Source organism: Spermophilus citellus (genome assembly GCF_964194105.1).
Source record: "Spermophilus citellus genome assembly, chromosome: 14".
Classification (NCBI taxonomy): Eukaryota; Metazoa; Chordata; class Mammalia; order Rodentia; family Sciuridae; genus Spermophilus; species Spermophilus citellus.
This window is the reverse complement of record NC_138194.1, coordinates 56,846,830-56,866,972: the sequence shown is the minus strand read 5'-3', so window position 1 is coordinate 56,866,972 and position 20,143 is coordinate 56,846,830. Positions and strand designations below refer to the sequence as shown.

Sequence of the window (20,143 nt, the reverse complement as noted above, 5' to 3'; positions counted from 1 at the left end):
CTTTCAAGCTATGGTACTCAATGTGATCACTTAAAATGTGAATGTAGACAGAAAAGAAAATGTAATCTACACAAAAGCATATGCCTTGAAAATACATAATCACTACCATACCACTGGAGACAAAACAAAGAAGAAACTATACGACAGAATGGTTAAGCAGAGTTACTCCCAAAGTTAGGTTAACAGATGACTCTGTAGGATACCAGAATTAGGTCAATATCCTAGGACTCTTGTTCATCAAATCCTCGTCTAGATTTCCATCAAGATTTTGATGAAGATATAAAAGGTGTGATATTCAAATTGGCAGATGACACAAAGTAGAAAGGAATAGTTTAAAATGTGTTAATTACAAAATTGAAATCAACTGAATACTTAACACTATGAGCAAAGCCAACAATATTAAACTGCAACAGCAAAAAAAGTAAAATTCTAAACTGAGGTCCAAATTAAAATATTACAAATGCAAAAAAAGAAGCAATAGTTTTATAACAATTCATTTCAGACCTAGGAGTTTTACCTGACTTCAAATTCTATGAGTCAACAGAGTTATGTATGAGATTCTCTGACATTTCGACATCATATTGGTTTTCCTGATTATTTCAACTACATCGGCACTAACATCATATTGCCAACAACCAATTTTAAGAAGGATGCAGATGAATTTAAGTCTCTTTGGCTAAGGGTATGAGTAGAGGTTGAGTTTTGGGCCACAGAAATCATGAAAGAATGATCTTATAAAATTATTCTTCCATAGCAAAAATCAGATCAATGTTTATTTCTAGTGGGGAGTAGAAATGGGGATATTGATTAGGAAGAAGTATGACAGAAATTTGGGGGTGAAGGAGTATTGTTTCTTTCTAGTTAAGGTATACAAGTATATGCCTTTGTCAAAATTTATCCAGCTGTCCCTTTACAGTGTATATTTCACCGTATGTAAATTATACTTCCATTTTTAAGGAAGAAGAATGGCCTCCAAAAATATTGTGTAGATAATGAAGAAACTGTGGGAGAAAATCCATTCGAGGACAGTGGAAGTTCTATATACTTAAGTTTTTTTACAAAAATGAGACTTTCTCTATAATGTTTAGCAAACTAGTACTCAGCTATATACTCCTTTTTTCTTTTTTACTTCCATATTTATTTTTTATTGGGGGAGTGGGTAACCAGGAATTGAACTCAGGGGCACTCAACCACTGAGTCACATCCCCAGCCGTATTCTATATTTTATTTAGAGACAGGGTCTCACTGAGTTACTTAGTGCCTTGCTTTTGCTGAACCTGACTTTGAACTTGTATTCCTCCTGTCTCAGCCTCAGGAGCTGCTGGGATTACAGGCATGTGCCCCAGCCCCCAGTTTCTCCCATATTTCTACTGGTACATTACATTTGGACATAACAGTGGGATATGATGTTACATATTTGTGCATGCAGTCAATATAAGAATGATTGGCCAATATCACTCCCCAGTATTTCTCCCTTTCCTCCTCTCCTCTCTCTCCCTGGTCCCTTTCCTCTACTGATCTTCCTTGGATTTTCATGTGATCCCCTTACCACTTTTCTTTTCATTTACCTCTCTAGCTTCCACATATGAGAGAAAACATACAACCCTTGGCCTTCTCATGTAAACGCCTAAAGTGCAGACACCTAAAGTAGAGTAAAACTTCCTGGGAAAACCAAGTTTGGTTCTGTCTCTGTATCTGCTACACAGTGCAATTTCTGACACAGAGCAGTGGCTTACTAAAAGCCTTAGAGAGGCAGAGAGTGCAGGAGGGAGAGAGGATGCACTGGTATCAATTCTTGAAGATTATGGAAAGTAATTTCCAGTTTCTGAGGGGAGCTCTCCCACAATGGATGCTCCAGGAAAAGTAGAAGCATCGGGAAAAGTTTTCTGGTCTTCTGTCAGGTAGCCTATGAAAGGGATTCTACATTGGTTATCAGGTCCCTGTAGATAAATGATTTTCACACTGTAGTTTATCATCTGTTGGGGGTTAATGAATCCAATTAATGGGTCACAACCAGCATATAAAATGGAAGAGAAAATATCAGAATGCATCATGCTAAGAAAGGGTAGGTATTTCTAGGTTCAATGAAATTGTATGTCTTTTGAGTTTTTTTTTTTTTAGATATCTTTTTTTAATACTAGGTATTAACTCCAGGAAAGGCACTCTACCACTGAGTCACATCCCTGTCCCTTTTTATTTTTTATCTTGAGACAGGGTCTCCTTAAATTGCCCAGCCTGACCTCAAACTTCCTGCCTCAGCTTTCTGAGTAGTTGAAATGATAAGTGTTCACCACCCTACCCAGCAAGATTGTCTTACTGTGCATTGTGGTCAAAAGTGTATGAACACCACTAGATTAAATTGATAGTGTTTTAAAATGTAAGATTTAAAACCTTAATGTCTCTAAAATCTCAAAACCTTAATGTCTAGATCAATTGCGAGTAAGTGATAACACTTTGCTTTTTTCCTAAAGATGAAAAATAAGACTTTAAATACCAATAATTTTTATAGGATTTTCTCCAATTTGGGAAGTTACCAATTTTTCTAATAGTTTCTCCTTTGCATTTACATATATATTTGAAAATCCATCAAATCACTGCCTCTGATTGAGAAAAAAAATGGTTAAATGTTCACATTTTGCTAACATTGCATATAAACTTAAATTCTTTCATGGCATTTCCATTAAAGACGAAAGCACCCATTTCCATTTATATTTCTGCTCAAAGAAAGAAATTGGTTTGGTTTTGTTTTTTCCTAAAGTCAAGTGAAGTAGGAAATAAGTAGGAATCTTTCCAAACTTAGTTTCATGGCATTTTTTTACAAATTGGTTACTTTTTAAGAAGGAAATAGGTTGAATAGTGATCCCACACCCTGTGTCTCAATACCCTTGCATTGCTTCAGAAGCAGTCCACTTCATTCACTGAGAGCTGCCTTTGTACCCAGGGAGCCAAGTGTACAAAGGAGGGAACATTAGAGATGTGAGCACAGAGGACACTTAGAAACCTGTGGAATGAGAAAGTAAGGGTGTCTGGAGGCTCACATGTATGTAAAAATATAAACCGCTTCACTAAAAGAGAAGACTTGGGGAGCTAGAGTGTGGGATGCTAACCAAAAGGGAATCTAGAAAGATTAATTGAAGCCAGGCTGTGTAACATGGGCCCAATTCCTATAGTCAAAGGAGAAAACTGACAAGATAGATTTGTTTTACAAAGAAAAAGTGGTGCTGCATTGAAGAGACCAGAATATCCAGGGATATAATGAAGGGTGACTGTCAGCCATATCTTGAATTCTCCCTGAAAAATAATCTTCCATATCTCCGAATGGCAGGCAGGAAGAGAGACAGAGAGACTTACAGATCCAGCACCAAGATTGGAGATTGGCAGTCTGGCTTTACATCCTTCTGTTCTTCAGGAGAGAGTTAACAAAAGATACTGAAAGTTTTTAAATGCATAAATATCTCTTTTAGAATGCCCGAAGAGATGTTTTAGTTTGTCTTTAGCCTTCAGCCAAAATTTTTCAGAACTTTCCTACATTTTGTAAATTTGAGAATGAATACAGATCTTGTGAAATTTGTAAGCACCAGAGAATGATACTGAGTGAAATAAACCTGCTTCAGTTTCACAGAAGACTTAAGTCTCTTGCTTTAATTTTACATTATATTTGAATTAATCCTGGTAGTGCAAATGTGCTTAGATGTTTTTCCTTTAGGACTTGTAAAATTTTTTTCTATATTAGTGAGTATCACGATGCCCTTTGGCAACAGTAATGTAAATAATACCAATGATAACACAGTATCATAAATTATCTTAAAGGCAATGTTCCATGAAGGTCCTCCATGTTGTCCATAATCCTTCAATTCCAACAAAACTGTCACCTTACACTTCATATACCCAATTCCTACATGCCCCGAGTACTGTCAAAGCTGTGTGGATGAAATTAAGCCAACTGTTGTTGACCCTGAAGTTTAAAATAAATACATGTGTCTTCACAAAAAGAATAATACTTGCTGCTTGTGGAGAGCATGCTGTGTACCACACTGCCTAGTTGCTTCATCACCTTCTTTCACTTAATTCTTTCAGTTGATTCTCACCTAAACTCTTGTTATAGGCTGGATTGTGTCCTCCTCCAAACTTAAAATGTTGAAACTCTAGCCCCCTGAACCTCAGAATATCACTGCATTTGGAGATAAAATCTTTAAAGATTAAAATGAGGACATTAGGTGGGTCTTTATGCAATTTGACTGGTATCCTCATAAGAGAAGGAAATTTGGACATGCAGAGAGGCACCAAAGAAGTGTATACAGCTGATGGATCATTTGAGGACACTGTGAGAAGGCAGCCATCTACAAACTGAGAGAATCTAGACCTGCCCACTCCTTGATCTCAGACTTTTAGCCTCCAAAACTATGAGAAAATTATTTTTGTTGTTAATACACTTCTTACAAAAGCTTTGTTACCATCCCTGTTTTACAGAGAAAGCAAACAGCTTACCTGACTGAGGTCACCGAGCTCTATGCAACAGCATAGAGTTAGTTTGATCACAGGTTTTCTTACACCACAGTCTGTGAATTTAACCACTGCTTGATGTTACATTTCAGTTCCCTACCATCTCTATCTAGATAACAGGTAAGATAGATGTGTATATAAGTCAGCCTTCTGTTACTATGAAATACCTGACATAATCAACTTAGAAGGAGGAAAGGTTTATTTGGGCTCGTAGGTCCAGAGGTTACAGTCCATGGTCTCCTGGCCCTGTGGCTTTGGGCCTGTGGCAGCACAGTACACCATTGCCAGAACCTTGTAGTAGAGAAGACCCATTCACTTCATGGTGGCCAAGAAGCAAAAAGACAGAGAAAGGAAGAGCCAGGATCCCAATGTCCCCTACAAGGGCATGCCCTCAGTGACTTAACTTCCCCAATAGCTCCATAGGCTGGGAACAAGCCCTTAACATGTGGAGCTTAGGGAGGAAATCCAGATCCAAACTAAAGCAATGAGGAACCAGAAGAGGCTTCACAAAAGTCAAAAATTCAGCCTAAAGTGAGCCTTTTTTGGCCATTTTCATAGACTTATACTTGACACATCATGTAGAGATCTAAATTCACATACAGAGATCTAAATTCCTACACACCTTTCTATTCTTCCACTAAAAAAGACCCTGAATCGCATGTGTTCTTTCCCCCTTAATCAAGGCAGGTAGAATTAGAGTCACAAATTTGCACTGAAGCTTTGCTTCAATCAGTTGTGGTTAATTAGTAAGGTGTGCTGCTTCCACATAGGGTGATCAGAGTTTTCAAATAGCTTCAAGATGAAGAGCCACATTATAATTTTTTTTAAATTTTTCACAAAATGGCTTCTCCTCCAAGCAGATTTTATGTCATTCCAGAGGCTCAGCACAAGTATTAAACTAATAAGGAGCAATTCATTTCTATAACATTGGGCAATTTTCCCTCCTTTCTGATGACTTATTATTCAGATTTTGATTTTTAAATGTATTTTATCACACTTTGTCTCTGCCACTAAATTACCAGAAATAGGAGAAAATTTAATAAAAGTTCTGTTGCGCCACCTCGTGGTTAAAGATTAAAATTGCATACTTGCAGGGTTGTGGGTAGATGGCAAGCCCACTCAACAGAAGGAAACCAGGGTCCCAGATAAACCAAAATTGGAATGTTGGTACTTACCACCAGTCTGGAAGGTACAATGTGTCTATTTTGCTGCTCTGGTAAGAATTCAGACCCATCCCAAACAGCATGCCTTACTGGAACCTGTGAAACATTTTTTATTATGTGCAAATAGTACCTGGAAAAGCTCTAGCTTCTACAGTAGAAAGATGAAAAGGAAACATTTGCATGTGAGTGACAGTCTGAGCCAAGAATAGAACGGGAATGGGAAAATGATTTCTATCACTCACCTTCCTGAGCAGTTATATCCTACCAAGATAATGCCATCACCCATTACTCAACCAGGGCCTAAAATCAGAGCCATTATAGTGAAACTATGTACCATTTTTACCAAGTGTCATTTTTTACCATGATGGTATCAGTAATAAAAGATTATTGCTAGGCTTTTCAAAGTATTTTGAACAGGAAGCTTATAACTTAGATGAACTTCATTCAACTACACAACCTGAGTAGTTTCTCTGTGTAAGGGACTGAGCTGAGCAGTGGGGGGGTGGGGGGGAACCACTGAATCTATACTGAATCTATACTGTCTTTTCTCTTCAGGGCCTCCCAATACGGTGAGGAAATTCTAAATAAGCATAAGATAACAATTTAGTTGTTTCGTGATTATTAAGTGATTCAAACATAGAAAGTGCTGCTATTAGTATCCAGTACATAGAAAGTTATGGTTATTACTATTACAAACTGAGAAAGAAAACATGCAGTCACAAGAGAGTTGCCACACAAGTAAAATAAAGTTCTTCATGTGACCTTACTTGATCATTCCAGGATGGATTAGATTTATCCTCAGGTTTCCATCCAGTTTATGACTTCCTACTTTGTCTCTGTACTGCTCCTGGGAAAATGAAATTATTGTCAGTTCTCAAGGAAATATCTTCTGATGTCTAAAAACATTGGGTGTAGGGTTAGGTCTAATACAATTCAAAACTCTAAATTGATAATCTATGACATTGCGGTACCTGGAAAATTACTGACCATCTTAGACTCTGCTGCTCTCGACAGCTCCCAATTGGTAGCATCACTGGCATACTCAATGACAAAGCAATTGAATTCAAAATTCCTTGCCCTAGACACATAACTCCACATTTGCTTGTTGGAGGGGAATAGAGTTTAAGATAAAACAAAGCATTCCCTTTTACAATAAACAAAGCTGAGTTGGAAAAAGCCCTGAAGACCATTGAATATACTTGAGGGTGACTTAAATTCACAGTGAGATTGCTGATAATATCTTAAGTTCTGTTTTAAAGAAAGTAAAAATTAACCTAGACATAGATAAATCCTATAAGACTAAAAGGTAATCATTCCAAAGATAAGTTTTACTAATTTTACTGTTGTGTTCAGAGTTTGTCATTATTAAAGAAGAATCTCCTAGGTACAGAAACTACTACTTAACCTATAGATTATGTTTTGAATAAAAACAGGATTTCCTCCAGCTCCATTCAAATCTTTGGAATCTTTACTCAAGTATGCAACACACAGTTTTTAATTGTCCAAAATGAAATAATTTCTAACAGTATTATTCTGTACATCAGCCCATATTTATTTAGTATTTTACATGTCCCAAGCTCTCCTGAGACACTGGGGATGCAGCAGTGAATGATACAAACATCTTAACCTCAAGTTACTCAGGATGTAAATAAAAACTTCCTCTGACACTCTGGAAAGTCAATGGACCTCCAAGAGACTTTGATCCTTCATCTAAAAACCAGGACTGATGAGAATGCATTCCTTAATGCCAAGCACCATACAGAGGTTGCAAGAAGTAAACAGGTTAAGTTAGCAAAATAGTAAACTTAATGGAAACATCATTCAATAATGTGTTAATGTTGATGCCTAAACCGGTACTCTTACTTTACAGAAAACAGGACATTTGCAAAATAATGGCTGTGCTCTGATTTTCTGCAAATCAGAAAAATTCCTAATGATTTCTATCAAAGAAATGCAGCTAAGTCAAAAGGAAAATCAAAACGAAACAAACAAACAAACAAAAAAACCCACCCAACCCCAAGATATAGTTCTTTTTAATTATATACAAATGGGGCAAAGTATATCAAGAAAATAAAGATTTTTGTGGAGAAAAAAGAAAAAGATAATAGTTTTCTAACACATCATAAAATGGAAGAATATCATAATGCAAACTTCATTTCACTAAGCGTAAATCCAGATGAGAAGGATTTAGTCTTAAAGCACAGCTGCCCAAAGCCAGTGGCACCTTTCAATAAAGCAATAATTAGGAGATAGAGTCACTTAATTGGTGAAACAAATTCCAAATTTTTACTACATCCTTTTGCTATGTTCAGTTTGCATGATTTATCCATGTTCTATCCAATTATGTTAACAAAAAAGCCATGTTTAGAATAGTTCAATGATTTTCTCTCAGAAAATCCAAACTATGAGCTTAAAAACCATTGAGGTAAGTGCTGTGTGTTCCTACTGAGCAGAGCACTAATTGTGTGTTTAGCTATTTTAGGGCTTATCTCCTCAGCTGGTCTAACACTTTCCATTGATTTGGTATCATTTATTAGTCCTTTCTTCCAGTGAGCTTGCCTGAAGGACAGAAGAGAAAAAATGAAATGTGTTTCTCCATGGAGAAAGAGAAATTTTTATTTTCATTTCCATTAAAATTTTAAAAGAATAAAAATTAAATTGAAGTCTCATCAGTTCTCCCCAGATCCACTTTCCATCCTCCCTCTCCAGAGGCAGCCACTAAAATGATTTTTAAGGTTGTCTTTTCAATTCTTATTTTTATAATTTTATTTTTTTATCTGTATAAACATAAACAGCAGGAAGTATTTTGTGTGGTAATTTTTGTGATTTTGTAATATTGAATATATTACATTCAGACAACTTCATTGAGTTTCATTAGGTATATCAATATAAATATTTGATTTATTTTAACCTCTTTACAATATTCTCATCTACAAATATTTTAGCCAGTATACTCAAATTTTATTATTTAATCTACCTATACATTGACAATTTCTTCAATTTAGAAGACCCTCTTTATCCATAAGGGATACATTCTACGATCCCCGGTGGATGCCAAAAACCAATAATTATGCCTTTTCAATCTTATCTAAGCACCTATCATACACAGTAGCTGTAACTTTTGCGATTTGAGGTACAACAAACCAGCATGAAGGAGTTTTTTTTTTCTTACTCACAATTTCATGGAAAAAGATTTGTTCTTACCATATATCTCAGTAACCTCAGCATACAATGAATTTTTTTTTCCTTACATTGAGAATTTTCACCTTTTCACTTAAAGGAAGTGTTTTATGGCTTCTTATTGGCATTACCAAATGGCCTATATCACTAGTCTTGCACTTTGGGGCCATTATTAACTACAATAAGTATTAACTTGAACAGAAACACTGAGACACCACAACAGTCAATCCGATAGCTGAGATGCTCCTAAAAGAATCATGGTGGGTTGCACATATAGCAGGTATATGCTGGGCAAAGGGCTGATTCATGTTCTGGGAGAGACAGAGCTGGAGAGCCTAATATTTCATTATACTACTCAGAATGATGGGCAATTTAAAATTTATGAATTGTTTATTTCTGGAATTTTCCATTTAGTAGTTTTATCCACAAATTTTAATTACAAATAAAATCAAATATGAAAATAAATATAAGTAGGTTTTTTGAGATCTTCTATTTCTGATCATTTATAATGCACATCTGCTCCATGGGTATGAGCTATTTCCATTACAATAACATCTCATACATGTATAGTCATCTCTGTTATCTGTGGATTCTACATCTGCAGATTCAAACAAACTTGGATCAAAAATATTAGGGGAAAAAATGTGTTTCTACAAAACATATACAAACCTTTTTGATTGTAATGATTTGCTAAACAATGCAAGAACTACTTACATAGTATTTACATTGCATTAGGTATTATAAGTAACCTAGAAATAGTTTAAAGTACACAGAAAGATGTCTGTAAGTTATATGCAAACATTGTGCCATTTCCTAATGAGGAACTGTGACATCCACAGATGGTGTCTACAAGGGATCCTTGAACCAATTACCACAGATATTGAGGGAGGGATGACTGTATATGTTTAAGAACCTGAAAGCATATTTTTAATAGATTTTCTTTAAAATGTTAAAGATGCTAACTTTCCTTAGTGGAGAAGATCTAAAAAGCAAGTTTGCATTTTTTTTCTAAGTGAGTTTTGACTGATAAGAATGCTAATTTCTGAAATAAAACAATTCTGAAATGATGACAGCATATAAAGAAATTGGGCAAATGAGTCATTTTGAGAATTTTTACTAAAAACAACTTTTTTTACTAAAAACACTTTTTTGAAAAAAAATTGTCTTTGACCTGCTTTAGCAAAAAATAATAGCTTGTAAGACATCTATTTGCTGTAGTACTTAAAATTTTAGCCAGAGCCATCAGTCTAAAGAGAAAGAAATAAGAGGGATACAAATAGAAAAGGTGGGAATCAAATTATTCATCTGACAGAGGATTAATATCTAAAATACCTAAAGAACTCAAAAACAGGTAACAACAAATAACAAATAATCCAATTAATGCAGAGGCAAATGATCTGAACAGACAGTTTGCAAAAGAAGAAGTGTAAATGGCCAAGAAACACATGAGGAAATGTTCAACATTTTTAGCTGTCAAGGAAATGCAAATCCAAACTTCATTAAGATTCTACCTCTCTATAGTCAGAATGGCAATTATAAAATAAATAAATAAATAAATAAATAAATAAACGTTGGCAAGGATGTGAAGCAAAACCCTTATATTCTGTTAGTGAGAATGTAAATTAGTACAGCCACTACGGAGATCAGTATGGAAGTTCCTCAAAAACTCTTAAAATAGATTTATCCTAAGACCCAGCTACGCCACTCCTGGGGGACTGAGGCAGGCAGGAAGAGGGAGGGTGAATTCAATCCAAACCCAACATACATGTGAATGGAAATGTCACCGTGAAATCCATTAATTGGTACAATTAATATGTTTGAACGACTATAATTTCTTTTTTTTAACAAAAGGTATTCCTCCTGGCCTTGGTCTTTTTTCTTTTTTTTTTTTTTTTTTCGGTCTTTTTTCCATTCTGGAGAACCAGAAGCTATCCTTTCTCAAATGAATTTTTAAAATTCTAACACCAAGTTTTTCCGACTGTTTTTCACCAATGGCTACTTGAAGATACTTCAGTCATAAATGATTAACTTTCTTTATCGGCCAAGCAACCCTGAGGTCTAAATTTCATATGGATCTAGGTCAAGTGTCTGCTACAGAAACCATTACTGAAAACCAGTGATTACTAAAGGAAGGATCAGTCAATCCACAAATTGGGGGCAGGCCCTCTGCTTCTCCTCCTCCTTCCTCCACTACCTACTTTATGATTATTCCCCTACAAAATCATAATTCCCCTAAGGGGTGAGCAGGGCCAACTACAAAAGGAAAATTGCTACATGTGAGCAGTTCTGGGAGAAAAGATAAAAATATTAGGTGAAAGCAAAAGGTGCAAAGCCACTATGTAAAATGGGATTATTGAAATACTCATAAGTTCTTCTTCAGTTCATCATATAAATTATAATTAATTTAGACCCAATGCACACAGAGACATTTATTTTAACAAATAAAATTTGTTTCTTATACTATTAAGGTGACTATACTCATTCACTCAGCAGATATTTCTTTCATACCAATTTATTACGAATATTTTCCCTGCCTCTAAGAAAATGATAATCAAGTTGGGGAAGAAAGACATGTAAGTTTGCAAAGTTAAATAATATCTAGCAATGGTATAAAAGGATGATATTTTTAAAAAATCTGCAAAGAGTGTGATCTATTTGAGTACTATTATACTAATAATCACAATCATTAATAGCTATCATTGATTAAGAACCATGCTAAGTTTAACTTATAAGATAAGCACCATTTCTATAACCATCTTACAAATTAGGAAACTGAGGGCATGAGAGATTGCAAAATAATAGGTAGTAGAGACAGAATTCTCACCAGACCTACCTGATCAAGTTGCAAAGTCTTGTCATTATACTTTAGGTATCTTTTTTCCCAAATTTTGGGTCAAATCCATATCCACTGGCAACTAATATTTTAGTTGCTAATACAGACAGCATCCATTACTTCCATTGTGTTTTTAATTCATTTGGGATATTGGAATTTTGCTGGGTCTGTAAGAATTATTTTTCTCTTTATATAGAATTGTGACAACCAGATGATTTATGACATGTTGCTAAGATTGAAATCCACTATCTATTTACCTGGTGACTTTGTCTGCAAAAAGGTGAGTGCATACTATTTTCAGATGCACAACTGATAAGCACATTTGCAGAATTCAGACATAGGTTGTGAGCACAGTTGAGACAAAATCTGTCCAGGGTGAATTCCATAGTATAGAAGTAGTTATGATATTTGGTGCTGTAAAACAATAAGCTCCTCTTAGACTTCAAAATGAAAGAAGACAATGCAGATTTCATCACATTTATTATATAATAGAAACCTCAATAATCAGAAAATGTGCTTTATATCAATGTAAATTACCAATCACCACACCCCATTAACCTTAAATATTTTAGGTGGAGGAATAAGTTACAGAAGCAATAGGTATTTCTTCCCTATGTCTTCAGCAAATCATCATTTACCTATGCTTTGCTCAGCTAGTTAGTGGTAATCAATGCCATATTTTTTAAACTTTACTGTGTATTTGATGATTACAAAAGTAATTGATAGTCATTATTTGTAAAATAGAAAATACATAAAACACAAAGACAAAAATTCCACCACCATAATATGAAGTAATCATTATACATATATTTGCTCTATCATTCTATAAAGGTTGATAGCTAGATAGAGCTTGTTTTATGAAATCAATATTATACCATATATATGTTTTGAAACTTGCCATGTGACAGTATATCATATTAACATTTTACATATTATTATATAATCTTTTATAACCTGATTTTTTTTTCTTTATGATACTAGGGATTAAACTCAGGGGCACTTAACCACTGAGCCTCATCCCCAGCCCTATTTTGTATTTTATTTAGAGACAGGATCTCACTGAGTTGCTTAGCACCTTGCCATTGCTGAGGCTGCCTTTGAACTCGTGATCCTCCTGCCTCAGCCTCCCAAACCCCTGAGATTACAGGCATGTGCCACCATGCCTGGCTTAACTGATTTTTTTAAGCTGCACAATATTCTGGTCTATGGATATATCATGATAAGATTCCAAATGATTGTTGTTATAAGTAACTCTAAAACAAACATTCCCCTGGATAAATAGTTTTGCACATCTCTGATCACTAGCTTTGATCAGAGAAGGATGACCCTGGTTTTCATATCTGGAGAGGCTAACTCAAAGCTGAAATCAATAATCAAAATTTAAAAAAAAAAAATAGAAGAACATAAACAGTTCAAAGAAATGGAAGTGGATCCAAGACCGTGGAAGTTCAGAAACCAGTGAGGATAAGAAGCACTTACTTCATTCCAAAGTAACACTGAAGTAAGTACAAGGTGTCATAGGACATAAAGAAATGGCACTTGTCCCTCCTGGCTATTGGCAAGATTTCCTGAAGATGTTCACACTAAGTCTTGAAAGATAAGTTGGAATGAACCAAGTCAAAAAGGAAGTAGGTGTTCTGGGAGACGAAAGAACTGGCATGAGCTAAGGCAGACAGGAAGGAACAGAGTCTTCGGCAGGAGTGCAGAAGACGACAAGAAGGTAAATATTAGTACAGTTTTAGAATTATTTATTTAGCAAAACTCAACCAATCTTTTTGAATACCTTGGGGCAGGCTCTATGCTAAGTACTGAGAGAAAAAAGCTGGTCTTGTCCTCCAGGGGCTTACAGTCTAGCACTATGGATTCGATTCACAGTGTACATCAGAATCACCTGAATATAAAAGTCTTGACTCCACACCGAGGGAGATGGAGCCTCCACACTGGCATTTAGTAAAAGCTCCCATATGACTCTAAAATGTAGCCAAGGTTAAGAAACACTGGCCTAGGGAAGAGAAAATCGACAATATAAATGAAATTAAATAAATGCCTTACTCCAGAATGTATCATATAAAGGGGAAATTAAAGTTGCCAGGAAAGTATGCAAAGGCATGTAGTTTACATCGGAGGTTGGGAGAGAGGGAAATTATCATTTTCTCAGGCATGACCTTTGTAAAATCGAAGGAATTAAAACAGTTCTTTAATAAAAATTTTAAAAGCTAACAGACAAAAAGCCAGTGTACAAGATAGCATTTTTGATGAGAAGATGGTGGACCAGTGGGCAAAACAGAGCTTCAAATATCCAAGGAATGGAGGAAGCATGTGAGTGATTGAACTAGTGAAAAAAGGCAAGTCAAATGGACTGTAAACTACTGAAAGTATCAGACTGGAGGCACCAGGTGACAGGTGGAAATCAGTCTGATGATAGGTGGTTGATGACAAATGTTTGGGCACTGCCGAACAGTGGAAGCTGACTTCAAAAGCAAGTCGAGAAAAAGGTAAGACAAAGAAGGCTAAAGCTGTAACTTTGAAGAACATGAAGGTCAGTGAAGAACATGAAGGAGATCAATGAAGAATACTCAGAGAAGGCAGTTGAGGAGGAACTGTCAGAAATAAAAGAAGGGAAACCAAGAAGAGATTGTGGTATAAAGGAAACCAAGAACACACAATCCCACACAAACTTGTCCCAGTTAAAAGTAGGCAGACTAAGCCAGGCACTGTGTCACATGCCTGTATTCACAGCCACTAGGGAGGCTAAGGCAAAAGAATTGCATGTTCCAGGCCAGCCTAGGCAACTTTGCAAGACCCTATCTCAAAATAAAAATTAAAAAGGGCTGGGTTTGAAGCTCAGGGGTAGAATGTTGCCTAGCATTTGGTTTGATCTTCAATTCTTAAAAAAAAAAAAAAAAAAGGTAGGTAAATCAGTAAAATCATTTCATTAGAATGGGAAATATAAACCACAGTGCAATTTAAGGACCCCTTGGGGCAGTGATGCATTGAAATGATATGGTCTTAATGTACCAAAATGGCCTTTCAATTTGTTCCAATAGCAGCAGGGACTGGAAATTGAGATGACTCATAGAAACTTTAGCACTTGGGCCCCTAAGCAGTAAAAATTTGCTTAACGAAGTGTGAAATGCAGTGTAGAGATATAGCCTTCTCATTTCTAATGTTTTCATCATGCCACATTCATCACCCAATAATAAAAACAGATCAGTGAACAACGCCGAGGGAAGGAAAGGTAGAAAGGAGGCCACATGAGAACTATAAGTCACATTTCTTTTTGACAGAGAAAAAGGGCTGTTACTTGTCCAGACTTTAGACAGCTAGTTCACACTGGTTTTTGCTTATCATTTCCAAAAAACACTATAGGAATGAAGGTGAAAAAAAAATCAGGTTCAATTTCAGGTTACCAAAATAATTGAAGAAATGGCAGGGTTTAGGATTGAGTTTGCTAAAGGGTCAAGTCCTCAAAATAGTCTCTAAAGTTACTGAGTGGGTTGTTTGGACTGCTTTGAGACTATTTGGGAATTTCTTCAGGATGTTCTACAACAATGTAGAAATTACCCAGAAATCTTTTTTTTTTTTTTTCTTGGTACTGGGATTGAGCCCAGGGGCACTTAACCACTGAGCCACATTCCCAGTTCATTTTTTTTTTTATGTTTTTTATTTTGAGACAGGGTCTCGCTAAATTGCTTAGAGCTTCACTCAGTCACTGAGGCTGGCTTTGAACTTGCTCCTCCCTCAGCCTCCAAAAACACTCCGATCACAAGTGTGCACCATTGTGCATGGGGTGCCAGAGATCTTAAAACTCCCAGGATTTCATTCCCTGAGATTCTGATTTAATATTTCTGAAGCAGGCCTGAGAACTTGCACCTCTAAAAAAGCTCTTAAGTGATGCTGATGATCCAGTAACCACACTGTGAGTAGCACTGCTATTTCCTGATAGGGTCCACTTGAGTTTCATAATGCCCCCACCAGCCTTGGAATAGCCTTCTACTAGGAACCCTGAAATTCCAACTTGGATCTCACTAAAGGCTGTACACCCTTCATGAAGCACTTGCACTTCTGCCACTTTCTTGGAATCAGTTCATACACCAGCCTCAGAGCTTGGTTCCATTTTATTTTGCACAGCTCTCAGCCCTTATTCTCTGAGGGATGCCTACTTCATTTGAATGCTAATTAAACTTGCAGGAAAGGTTTAAATTAGCCTAGAAATATGCAAGAAATAGTGGAAGTTTTGGTTCGTTGATTATGCCAGATCTCCTTGGAAAATTATTGAAATGATCATTAAGAAATAATTAAAAGTGCTGAACTATATTTAAGCACCCATTATGTACTTCTACCTCCAGTCGGTTGTAATAACTGCCTTTAAAAAATCATTCCAGTTCCTTGAGAACTACTTCATGCAAAAAACACAGAATGTGACCCTGTTCTGATCATTACTTCCTGGAGTACCCCTTGGAAAACTAATTTTCAGATGTTTTGCCTTACTTTTAAAATCATTCCCCAGGCACTATGTCATATGCCTATAATCCCAGTGAATCAGAAAGCTGAGATAAGAAGATCACATTTGAGGCCAGCCTCAGTAACTCAGTAAGACCTTGTCTCAAAACAAAAAAACAGAAAGGATGTAACTCAGTGGTAAAGCACCCCTATGTTCAATCCCTAGTATGCCAAAATTAATAAATTAAATGATTTATATCTATTTTATTCATGTTTAAGAGAGGAATCTTGGATGTTGGATCCAATGTTGGATATGGTCATCTGCATGCGAGGCATGTGAGGTGACATAGATGTTGCCAGTTCTAGTGCTGTCACCAGCCGATCTTTTAACTTTGTGCAAGACACTTATCTTTCTAAACCTCTACTACGAATTTTTAAATAAGAGTAATGATACCTTCCCTATTTGATCTCACTGGGATTTTTGCAAGAATTAAGCAAGTTCATGTCTATGAAATGCTTTCCAATATAAAACAGCACATTCTTATAGAACAAATGCAGGAAATAAAATAAGAAGCTATGCAATCCAGGCATGGTGGCACATGCCTATAATGGCAGCACTCAGAAGGCTGAGGCAAGAAGATAGCAAGTTCAAAGCCAGCCCCAGCAACTTAGCAAGACCCTGTCTCAAAATAAAATATAAAAAGGGCTGGAGGTATGGCCTAGTGGTTCAATCCCTGGTATCAAGAAAAAAAAACTACACAAATATCAAATGTACTCATTATTTTTTTGTTTTTTTAGTTGTTGATGGATCTTTAGTTTATTCGTTTATTTATATGTGGTACTGAGAATTGAACCCAGTGCCTCACACATGTCAGGCAAATGCTCTGCCACTGAGCCACAACTCCAGCCCCTCATTATTTTTAAAAGTACTATGCAAAGGCAAACCATTAGTAGAGGTATTGATATTATATAAATAACTATAATAAAACTCTTATATATTGAAATTTCTACTTTGATCCATATACAATTTTAAATAAATGCTTAATATGTTACACAATATAAAAGTTAAACATACCTCTTTCACTGCTCAGTTAGGAAATGTGGGTTCTCAGCTTCTTTTTGTTTCTAATTACCAAGTCATAGAATATTGACTACTCAGCTAAGTCAATCTGTGCCTTTGTTTTCTTTGGGGGAGGTGGGGGGGACGGGTGATACTGGGGATTGAACTCAGGGGCACTCGACCACTAAGCTACATCCCCAGCCCTATCTTGTATTTTATTTAGAAGACAGGGTCTCACTGAGTTGCTTAGCATCTTGCTTTTGCTGAGGCTGGCTTTGAACTCACAATCCTTTTGCCTCAGCCTCCAGAGCTGCTGAGATTACAGGTGTGCACCATCACACCTGGCTTTCTTTTTGGTAGAGTAGAAATGACAGTTCCTATTCTATGTTCCTCGTGAAGGTAATGGGGAGATAAAATGAGAATTTCCATTTCCCAGATATCAACCAAAAGGTACAATCTGACAACTTTAAACTCAGCCTAATAATTATAATACACTTAATGTTGAGGAATATGACTGTAGGTATCAAAGGACTTCAAAACTTCCCAGATACAATTGTATTTCCCTTATTCATAAAAGAGTGCCTACTATATATCAAGCCTTGTGCTCAGCACTGGAACAAAGTAGACATTGTCTCAGCCATCTCAGACATAAACCATAATTAATATTGCTTAATCTTGAATTGATTTTAATGTATTTTATCTAATCCTCTGGAAGTATAAATAATAAGAATGTTTGTTTGATTAATTCAATCTAATCCCTTACTAAACCAAGTAAGTAAATTTATCATAATCCTGCTACTTGTTTATGGTCTGTTTTCTGTTGTATAACTGAATACCACAGACAGAGTAATTTACAATGAATAAAGGTTTATTTATCTCACAGTTCTATAGACTGAAAAGTCCCAGCACATAGCACCAGCATCTGCTCAGCATCTGGGGAGGCCCTTCTTGCTGCACTAGTATATGGCAGAGGACATCACATGGCAAGCTCACCACAGAAAGCTGCTTTTATGACAACCACCACTCTGGTGATAATCCACTGATCCATAAATGGTCCATTCAAGAATGCAGAGCCCCCTAGGACCTAATCACCTTGAAAAGATCCCACCTCCAACTCCATTAACATATGAAGTTAATGACTAAGTTGCCAACAAAAAAATTTGAAGGACACATTCAGACCACAGAAAGAGCTCAGACAGATGAAGACCTTACTTAATATGAATGAAGGGATGGACCTACCTAAATAACTTGTCTACTATTACGCAAATTGGATTTTGGGAATTTAACAGCTTCTCTTGACCTAAATTTCACTAAGATGGACACATTTATTCTTTCTGGAAGTTGATATGTGTCCAAGGACCCCATAATTACCCACTACTTCAGTGATTTACAATAAGGATTCACATAATTCAACAAAAAGTTATATTCATAGCTTAAAGATTTATTACAGTAAAGGATCGTCAGGAACAATTAGAAAAAGATGTACAGGAGTAAAGACTAGAGAAATCAGTCACAGGCATTCTAGGCCCTACTTCTATAAAGGCCACATGTATATGCATTTTTCTCTGTATTGTACCACAGGGCCATGAGCAAAATATGTGCACTTGGAGAAATCTGAGTATTGAGTCCAGAGTACTTAAATAAGGCTAGGCATTTAACTAAATGACAATCATGATCCAAGCTCAAAACCACGTACAAGGGCCACATCAAAAATCATGTGTTTACATTAAAGAATGCTGATAGCTGCCACACTGCCTCAGACATGCAGAATAACACCATTGACTTGGGACCATGTGAATATCCCAAGAGACAAAATCTAGGGACTCGATTATAGGTCATTGCCCTGGTTCCCAGGAGTTTCCAAAGATAAAAAAGAACTGAGTAAGATAACTTGGTGCATTAGCATCTCTCAATATGGAGCAAAATTAATAGCTTAAAGGTCTCCTGTGCCTTGATTCCCAAAATCAGACTCAGTGGCATAAGCAGAAAGACAGAATTTACCTTGGAATGGCTATAGTCCATGCTTTTTGGATGGATCAAGTACCTTCTTCAGAGGATAACTTTGGTCACCAAAACCAGAGTACATCATTCATCCAATCAGTTATTTTCTCTACTCATGCCCATTCCTCAGGCAGTATGCTGACTGTGTCCAGTGTTGGCTTACAGTGCTCAAGTGTTGCAAAGTATTTTCTTTCCAATCATTTCCTTTCACATAACAGTTTCTGTAACAGAGGTCTTAAGAAAACTGCTTTTACAGTCATGTTCTGTGATTCCTTCATTTGTATTTGCTCCTCTAGAAGAGTTTATATTTATTAATTTGAGGTATAATTGTTAAGTGTACAATGACTAAGATTTCCTCTTTATATTTGGCATACAGGGAGAAATTGGTAAAGAAATGTATATCATTAAGCATGGAGAAGTCCAAGTCCTTGGAGGCCCTGATGGTACTAAAGTTCTGGTTACCCTGAAAGCTGGAGCAGTGTTTGGAGAAATCAGGTATCTAGAAGACACCTCATAAATATTGAAATCCACCCCTTGTCATAAAAGAACAATCTTAGGTTATAAAATAAGTAAACTCCCTGCTTGAGTTTATCAAAAGTTTGATTGTGCTAAGAGCATTGGTAAAATAAGGATGTTCATGTTTCCAACCATCCTTTCCCTTACCTCAGAAGACCAGAAGAAGGATACTAGGTTATTTAGCTGTATAGTCCTAGGACCTAGGTCAGTGACCTGCAGAAGGTAGATAAACATTCAATGTGCATCGAATGAATAAATGAATGAACTAGTCAATGAATGAGGTTAGTGAGAGAAGAGGTTGGGAGAGTTGGCTGTTACCAGATTGTTAAAAACTTGAATGCTAGGTTAACAAAGGGCATTTGAGTAAGTTAAAGATAAGATCATAGCTGTGGGACTAAATTGCTTGAGTCTATATCCTAGTTTTCCCACTTACTAGCTTTGTTC

At 36.3% G+C, this 20,143-nt stretch overlaps 1 protein-coding gene across 1 annotated transcript in view; it reads left to right on the top strand.

Annotated features, from left to right (window-relative positions):
* CNGB3 (cyclic nucleotide gated channel subunit beta 3) overlaps positions 1-20,143 on the top strand; it is a gene marked incomplete at both ends in the record, with an annotated part of 150,011 nt that overhangs the window by 108,351 nt on the left and 21,517 nt on the right. Inside the window, 2 exon segments of the mRNA XM_081265730.1 lie at positions 11,876-11,959; positions 19,560-19,678. Of these exon segments, the coding sequence (XP_081121856.1) occupies positions 11,876-11,959; positions 19,560-19,678 (203 nt within the window).